Source organism: Babylonia areolata, chromosome 7, assembly GCF_041734735.1.
Source record: "Babylonia areolata isolate BAREFJ2019XMU chromosome 7, ASM4173473v1, whole genome shotgun sequence".
Lineage (NCBI taxonomy): Eukaryota > Metazoa > Mollusca > Gastropoda > Neogastropoda > Buccinidae > Babylonia > Babylonia areolata.
In genome coordinates, this window is record NC_134882.1 from 22,523,059 (window position 1) to 22,532,264 (window position 9,206).

At 39.2% G+C, this 9,206-nt stretch overlaps 1 protein-coding gene across 1 annotated transcript in view; it reads left to right on the forward strand.

Annotated features, from left to right (window-relative positions):
* Positions 1–9,206, forward strand: part of LOC143284191 (carbohydrate sulfotransferase 15-like) — a 38,882-nt gene that overhangs the window by 17,520 nt on the left and 12,156 nt on the right. The window contains exon 3 of the mRNA XM_076590858.1: positions 6,693–6,773. Within this exon, the coding sequence (XP_076446973.1) occupies positions 6,693–6,773 (81 nt within the window). The remainder of the gene's footprint in view (positions 1–6,692; positions 6,774–9,206) is intronic.

Below are 9,206 nucleotides of genomic sequence, written 5' to 3' on the forward strand. Positions count from 1 at the left end.
TTGGTTGTATAGATTTTTGTAAAATGCAACCTGCTCTTGAAGTATATCGTTCTGATCAGTTATTGTTTCCCCTGTTTCCTTACGCAGCCTTGTTATAACTTTTCTCTTTCCTCTAGCTTCTTCTAAATTACAGAAGTACTTAGTGTTGCGTTCCCCGTCTTCAATCCATTTACTCCTTGATCGTATCTGTGCACCCTTTGCTTCGTTTAGTCGCAGCAGTTCTAATTTTTGTTTTAAGTGTATGAAATCAGTTTGTGTTTTCTTGTTTGTAGGATCTTTAATCAGCTTTTCCCCCTCCTCTAAAATCTGCATGTTTAGCTTTCGGGACTCATTTCTTCGTCGACAAGATAATCCTTTACCAAATTCACTACAAAAATTTCTTATTTCGACTTTGCACATTTCCCATCTATCTAAATCTGCCAAATAGTCTGTACCGTCATTGTTTAGCTGTCTGTCAAGTAAATCATTCATTCTTTGTGCGCAAGTGTGATTCTTTAAGAAACTATTATTGAACTTCCAGTATCCTGGACCATGTGAAAATTCATTGTCACTAAATTCTATTATAACAGCTTTATGGTCTGAATTGGGAACTATAATATGTTCGCATGTTACTAGATGATGTATCATGCTTTCTGATATAAAGCAATAGTCAAGGCGACGGGCTATGAATGGATTGCTGCTACACCAGGTAAAATCTTGTTCTTTCATGTGGAACATTCTCCAGGTGTCAGTTAAATTAAGAATATTTTTTAATCTATTAAGTTCCTGAATTTTATTTTCTCGATGAGGTTGACCCGATATAACGTCAAGGTTGTTGTCAAGAACACAATTAAAGTCACCACACAAAATACAGTTGTTGTCACTAAAGTCATTACAGTGTTGCTGAAGTTCTGTAAAAAAGGCCGCTTTTTTCTGAGGCATTGTTTGGAGCGTATATATTTGCCAGATGAAAATTACATTTCTCGTGTGAGACTGAGACGATTAAGATTCTGCTTTGTGCCATTTCTAATTTTACTCTCCCAGTGAACTGTTTTGCAACTAAGATTACTTCTCCCTTACTTCTGTTTGTTCCTTCATGATAAAAGATTTCCCCTCCCCACTGTTTTTCCCATACAGGTAAGTCGCTATGAGTTACGTGGGCCTCTTGCAGACAAACAATATTGAACTTGTTGCTTTTCAAATATTGAAAAAGTGATAATCTTTTAAATTTGTTTTTTTAATCCTGTACAATTCAATGATGCTATGCGTAACTTATCCATGAGAGATTGAGATTAAATCATTGTTTACTTGTTCGTTTTTCTGTTCATATGCCTGTTTGTGTGCTCTGCGTGTTTGCATGCATAGTTGACAATCTGGTTCCGTATTTCCGTGATTGCTATCCATCTTAAGTCGTCGAATCATGAGGTGTGATCAAAACTCGTAGTCCGTTGTTCAAAGCCAGTCCGTCATCAAAAGGTCAGTCCAGGTCATGCTAGAAGCTAGCCAGACACCTCCACGTCTGGAGCCCCACGGCGGTCAGACCGCCCGCCTTCCCGTCTGGAATGTTTGCTGTCACCCCTTCCCTCAGGGCTGTTCTCCCGAGACCGACGACGCTTGGGGGTCTCCGAGCGGTGACGAGGGGGACTCCTCAGTTCCAATGAGGCGCTCAGCGTTGCCTGTCGAGTTGAGGGTCGTCCCCTGGATTGTCTGTCCTTTTTTTATCACTCTCTGTCCTTCCTCACTCTGCACTTCACTTTCATCCTCCTCATTTACGCCTGTCTCACTCTCACTCTCCCTTCTTGGCTTATCCGAAACAGAAAACTCACAGGTAGGTTCCCCCCTTTTATACCCTGTCTTTCTGCAAGCCCTACAAACAACGTCTTTTTCACAGACAGTACTGTGATGGCCTTGCTCCAAGCAGTTGGAACACACTACTGGCTTCCTCGCTAGCTTCTGTTCTTTATGGAAAACTTTAGCTGTGAAAAAGCTTACTTTAAGAGTGTTTTCCAGAGGCACAGTTGGGACTGTCACAAACACGAATCTTCGCCCAGTTAAAAACCGGGTAAGTTTGTTGTCAGCATCTCTCGCTCTCTCGCATTTTATAGTTGATCGTAGCTCGCATCCCGCTTTCAGAAGGGAGTGCTCTATCTCACTATCAGCAACGGATATAGGGATGTTGTCAATGACAATTTTAGTAGTTGGCTTTTCCTCTCCAGATTCGTCTCTTAGGATGTACGGGTTAGTGTTAGATGATTGCAGTACCGTACCTCTTATGCGTATCCCTTGAATGAGAAGCTGGGACCTTGCCTCTATCGTAGCGGGGTACAGCCTCCACAGCCCGTTGATCTCCTGGGCACCCACCATCGAACCTTGTCCTCTGCAACTCGCTCCGCAGCCAAGCACATCTCCAACACCGTAGCGCGCTTGTTTCTGGAGTCAGGGATGTCTCTTGTCTTTAAGAAGACAGGCTTGACACTTGCAGACTCTGCCATATCTATAAATGAATAGAATCCAGAAAGATTCCCCAAGCTAAAGCTACATGCATTTTTGTCAACGAACTGAATGCAAAGCAGGGAAAAGTCAGAATATTTCGATGACGAGTTATCTCATTGTGGCAGCGAAGCATACATGCTTGCCATGACGAGTTATCTCGTCATGCAGGCAGCCTAGGGGTGACAGAAGACAAAGAATTTCCGTCCAGTGCAGAGAAAGCAGAAACATTTGTGGAAATGTTCTCAGAGTCTATGTGATTGGAAGGTCTATCGCCTAAAATGAGTAAACACAGAACCGAAGAAGAGAGCAAAAGTGATTACTCAGATCCAAGTCCCGATAACAGTCAATACATCAATGCTCCACTCACACTCAGTGAGGTTAAAGACGCATTACTATCCCTCCCTCTCAAATGAGATGCTTAGACACTTACCAGAAAATTTTGTTGTTTTGTTATTTAAGCTTTTTCAAAAGTGCTGGATTGATGGTTTAATGCCAGCACAATGGAAAGAGTCTATTGTAATTCCAGTTCATAAACAAGGAAAATGTAATACAGATAAGAACAGTTACAGGCCAATTGCGCTAAAATCACATACTGGTAAGCTGACGGAAAGAATAATTTTGAGAAGACTGAAGTACTATTGCCATAAAAATAGAATTATCCCAATTAATCAAGCGGGCTTTCAGAGAGGTAGATCTGCAATTGATAATTTGGTTAAACTTACAACACATGTAAAACAACAATTTGCTAGAAGAAAAAACGTTCTTGCAACTTTCTTTGATATAAAGAAAGCCTATGATCAAGTTTGGCATGCAAAGTTACTCTTTAAACTGAAATCTGTTGGCTTTTCAGGGCGTCTCTATAATTATATCAAAGATCTCCTGACTAAAAGACGTATACAAGTACGAGTCGGAAATACGTACTCAAATCCTAAGACTTCACATGGGATTACCCCAAGTTTCTGTTATTGCCCCTGTTCTATTTAACATCTTGCTGAACGACTTGCCCAAACACTTATCAAAAGACGTGATCCTAGTGCAATACGCAGATGATATATGTATGTGGATGAGTGTAACTATGAAAAGAAATACATCAAAAAGGGCATTAAACTATATTAAGAAAACATACCAAAGAGAAATAGATAAATTGAATAAGTATATTGTCGACAATGGTCCTACATTATCAGCAGAAAAAAACTCACATTATGCTTTTTAACAATGGTAATAATTCAGAAGAGTTACCAATATTTAAAATTGAAAATGAGCCCATTCAGTACAGAGATATGATAAAATTTTTAGGCTTAATGCTTACTTCAAAACTAGCTTGGAATGCCCATATTGAATATATAATAATAAAAGCAAGAAAATGTTTAAACTTGCTCAAAGTTATAAGTAAACAGTACTGGGGACAAGACACATTGACATTGAAACATTTATCATCATCACTTATTCGATCCAAACTATCGTATTGACAAGAAGTCTTTTTCAATGCTCCAAAGTATTTGTTAAAGAAACTTCAAAGCATTGACTGTAAAGAATATAGACTTGCCCTTGGCGTACCTTTCCACGCATCAAACCTCGGAACATATAAAGAAATAGGAGAATTACCTTTCGATGAATACCGAAACCTGGCATGTGCTAAATATGTATTGAGAAGCTCAACAACTGAAAATTTTACATCGGAGGAAGTAAGAATTACATTTGAAAACAACTTCCCCAAAAGAGCTAAAACGATATCTTATCGAACACCAATTGGCACGTTTGTGTCGAACCTTTTCCAAAAGTCCGAAATTAATCCAGATAATGTAGACACGCAGAAAACAAAGTCCATACCCCATTTGGCAGATGAGTAAAGCACAGTTTGATATCAATCATACTGACATTGCAAAAAAAAGAAAATCCAAATATCATGGCAACAGAAGTCCGATTATATCTTCAGAATAGATACCGTGACCACTTACATATTTACACAGACGGCTCACTCCTAGACAATGGCCAAGCAGGTTCAGCTTTCGTTATACCAAAACTGAAAACAGAACGATCATACCATATTGGTAAAGATCGATCAATATTCACAGCTGAACTTATCGCTGTTCTTAAGGCTTTAAATTATCTGTGTGTGTGTGTTTCCTTATGTGTGTTTACTTGGCTGGTTGATTTGGTCTTTTTTCATCTGTGTGTGTGTGTGTGTGTGTGTGTGTGTGTGTGTGTGTGTGTGTGTGTGTTTCCTTATGTGTGTTTACTTGGCTGGTTGATTTGGTCTTTTTTCATCTGTGTGTGTGTGTGTGTGTGTTTCCTTATGTGTGTTTACTTGGCTGGTTGATTTGGCCTTTTTTCATCTGTGTGTGTGTGTGTGTGTGTGTGTGTGTGTGTGTGTGTGTGAGTTTCCTTATGTGTGTTTACTTGGCTGGTTGATTTGGCCTTTTTTCATCTGTGTGTGTGTGTGTGTGTGTGTGTGTGTGTGTGTGTTTCCTTATGTGTGTTTACTTGGCTGGTTGATTTGGCCTTTTTTCATCTGTGTGTGTGTGTGTGTGTGTGTGTGTGTGTGTGTGTGTTTCCTTATGTGTGTTTACTTGGCTGGTTGATTTGGCCTTCTTTCACTCGTTTTTTTCATACAGATATTTTCATGTTCTAAGTGTCTTCTATGAAACTGAGAATCTATTTTCAGTGCAATCATGCATGCTAAAGGATGCTGACACAAACAGATGAAGTGTCGAGCAGGCATGAATTGAAGAGCATTCTGAATAAATGTGACAGAAATGGCTGATCACAACAAACATCAAAACTATTTGGCTCAGTTTTCACGCTCCCTACGTGAGGGTAAAGCAATGTGAAATACCTTTTCTTCTTTTTTTCTTCTTCTTTTGCTATCACGTCTATGTAGAAAGTTGAATCCTTTTGATGTTATTCCCAACATCCAGGAAAGATTCGGTTCAAGTCACATTAAATTACATTACATATGTTATAGTATAGTATACTATCTTATTTTATTTTATTCTATTTTATGTTTCTGGTTATGTTATACACATTGCCTGAATTTCATTGTTTCTTCTTCTTCTTCTTTGTTCGTGGGCTGCAGCTCCCACATTCACTCGTATGTACAGGAGTGGGCTTCTACGTGTATGATCGCTTTTACCCCGCCATGTAGGCAGCCATGTTCCGTTTTCGGGGGCGTGCATGCTGGGTATGTTCTTGTTTCCACAACCCACCAAATCCTTGACTGCGTATTTGATCTTCTGCTTGCGTATGCACACAAAGGAGGTTCAGGCGCAAGTAGGTCTGCACATATGTTTACCTGGGAGATCGGAAAAATCTCCACCCTTTACCCACCAGGCGCCGTTACCGAGATTCGAACCCGGGACCCTCAGATTGAAAGTTCAACGCTTTAACCACTCGGCTATTGTGCCCATCAGTTTGCTATTGATTTCCGATGTTGAATTTGAAGTCGATGAATTGCAGTGATCCATCTTGTGTTTCAGTGTCATGACTGTTCATGTCTTCGCTAACGACACGGTCATTTTCATGATCGTCGTTGTCGTCGCCTTCCTTTTTCACTTTTCTTTTTTTCTCTCTCTCTCATTTTTCTCTCGGATTTGCATTGGGAAAAGACAGGAAAACAACTCCAATGATAAAGGAAATATTTTAAATAAAAATAAGGGGGACTTCTCATGATTTCTTGCAATTCAGAAAAAAAACGTGGGAGGGGAACGACCATGATTTTTCGTGTGGGCGTCCCCCATGATTTCTCTCACTTTGAGAGAAATCGTGGGATTGCGAGAAATCGTGGGTTTACAAACCTTCCTGCTGGACATTCCCCCTGAGATCAGCTGATGAAGATGGTACTGGATTGGACCCGTCCTCAGAATACCACCAGATATACTTCCAAGGCCAGCCTTTCACTGGACACCAGATAGAAAAAAACAACAACAACAACAACAAAAAACAAACAAAACACACACACACACACACACACACACACACACACACACACAAGAAAAGAAAAAAAAAAACACGCGAGGAAGACTGAGGAAGATGTGTTGCAAGATAATTGGGAAAAAAAAAAAAAGAACTTGGAGAAGTATGGCTGTACCTGACGAAGGCTGGCAAAAACAGCACAAAACTTCTGGTGGTGGTGGGTTTTTTTTCTCCACACGGCGAAAACAAAAATCTGTGTGTGTGTGTGTGTGTGTGTGTGTGTGTGTGTGTGTGTGTGTGTTGAACAGGATATTCGTTCGATTATTACATCAAGCGGTTGGGAAGCTGGATGACACATCACTTCAAGGATGATAAACTGTCTGTCGTCAGTGAGTAGACATGTGTTGTTGTCAGTAAGAGATAATCTGCCTATTCTCAGTGAGTAGACATGTGTTGTTGTCAGTAAGAGATAATCTGCCTATTCTCAGTGAGTAGACATGTGTTGTTGTCAGTAAGAGATAAACTGTCTGTTCTCAGTGAGTAGACATGTGTTGTTGTCAGTAAGAGATAAACTGTCTGTTCTCAGTGAGTAGACATGTGTTGTTGTCAGTAAGAGATATGATATCAAATAGCACTCTTTGGAGTTCCCATACAGGTGTAGGCGATACCGCAGACCTTTTAGCAAAATGCAGGGTTTTATTCACGCCAGATTTTGTAATGTTTTCCTGGACTTTGTTAAAATGTAATCGGTATGATGATCCCAAGTTAGTTTTAATGTAAGGTGCACTCCAAGGAATTTAACTATTTTTTTTAATAACAAAAAACTAAAGTTAAAAAAACAACAAAAACTTTTTAGTGGTAGATTAATCCTCTTGGGGTGAGACACGACGTTTCGAACCATAGGCCCGTTGTCAAGCCCGTTGTCAAGCCCACTTGACAACGGGCCTATGGTTCGAAACGTCGTGTCTCACCCCAAGATGATTCATCTACCACCAAAAAGGTTTTTATAAACTTTAGTTTTTTGTTCTGAAGAATCCTGCAGTCAGCTTTGTCTTCTTCTTCCCTACTTTTTTTTATATTCCATGGTGTTATCATAAATCTTAAAGGAAGACAATGTTGCTGGACTTGATCCATTATTAAAAAGCACCAGGTGTGGTTTTACGGTTGATACTTGCAGACCATTCCCGCTCATATAATTTGCTACTCTGTTTAACTCATTTTGATATAGCTTTCTTTGTGTAATCTATATATCGGGCAGGTGTGTTCTTTTTATTGTAACTTTCATCCACATGCATATATCGTCAGCGTATTGAACCATTACAACATTCTTTGTTAGGGTTTTTTTTTGTAAATCATTCATCAGAATGTTGAACAGTACTGGGGCAATTGTTGAGCCCTGAGGAATACCTGTCTGCAATGTTCGTGTAGATGAGTACGTATTTCCTATTCAATTCTGAATTCTTCTGTTTTTTAAGAAATCGTTTAGAAAGTTATACATATGTCCCCATAATCCAATCGTCATCAGTTTAAACATTAGACGTGAATGCCACACTTGGTCATAGGCTTTAGTTATGTCGAAAAAAGTTGCAAGCAAACATTTTCGTCTTGCACATTGGTGCTTAACCTGAGTGGTTCATCTTACATTGATCAGTTGTAGATCTTCTTTTCTTAAAACCTGCGTGATTTACAGGGATGACATTATTCTTTTCACAGTAGTAGACGAGTCTGTTTAACTTTATTCTTTCTAACAACTTACAGACATGAGAAGTGAGTGCTATAGGTCTGTAACTGCCAATGTGTGTTTTTGGCTTGCCTTGTTTGTGGATTGGAACTATTATTGACTCTTTACAGATTTGTTCTGTGTCCCAACATACTTTGATTGTATCAAGAAGAATGTTGATCCATTTATCTGGTAGATGCGTAATCATTTCATTAGAAATCGAATCAGTTCCTACTGATTTTATCTTTTTTGAAATAGAATAGAATGCATCTTTCATTTCTTGGTGTGTTAGAGGAGCATTAACGTAATGTTGATTATCAGGAATAGGATCGTTATCAATTTCAGATATTTCTTCCTTTTCTCCGAGTGCTTTCTGTGCCTGTGGTAGTCCATCTAGTCGGCTTACTTTAGAAAACAAGTTGACAAATGCTTCAGCATTTTCTGATGTCGAAGGGAATTTGTTGTTTCCTAGCTTTATCCCATTCTTCATGATATTTAATTGATTCCAGACGTTTTTTCATAGTCTGGGACTTCAGTGTTACAAATGTTGTCCAGTAGGTTTTATTTGCAAAGGTGACCCAACCCGCGTTTTTGAAGTTGTACTTTGGGATTGTATCTCGGATAGTAAATTCTAATGATTTTTTCGTTAATTGTGATGGGTATTGGAACATGGTCACTTCCTAATGTATCGTCATGAGTTTTCCATGAGCATGATAAGTTGGGTGAAGTCAATATTAAATCTATAGTTGTTGGTCGATGAGTGGGTACGTCAGGAATTCTGGTGCATGAGCCATCGTTAAGTAATCTTAGTGATGAATCCACTATATTTTCTACAATCCTGTTCCTGGTCACGACAGTACACACGTTTTCCCAAAAAAAGAGAGTGAACATTAAAATCACCACCAATTATCCACTTTTCACTTTGATCTTTGACGGTTTTCAACCAGTCAGTGTTATCAATATCTGGTCCTTTTGGTAAGTAGATCGATTCACAGTTGACAATAATTGAATAAGAAAACTTGATAGAGGTGACACCTGATGAAATGTTTTCTATGTTTTGGGGAACGGGCGACTGTTTGATACAATATTGCAGCCCGGTGTA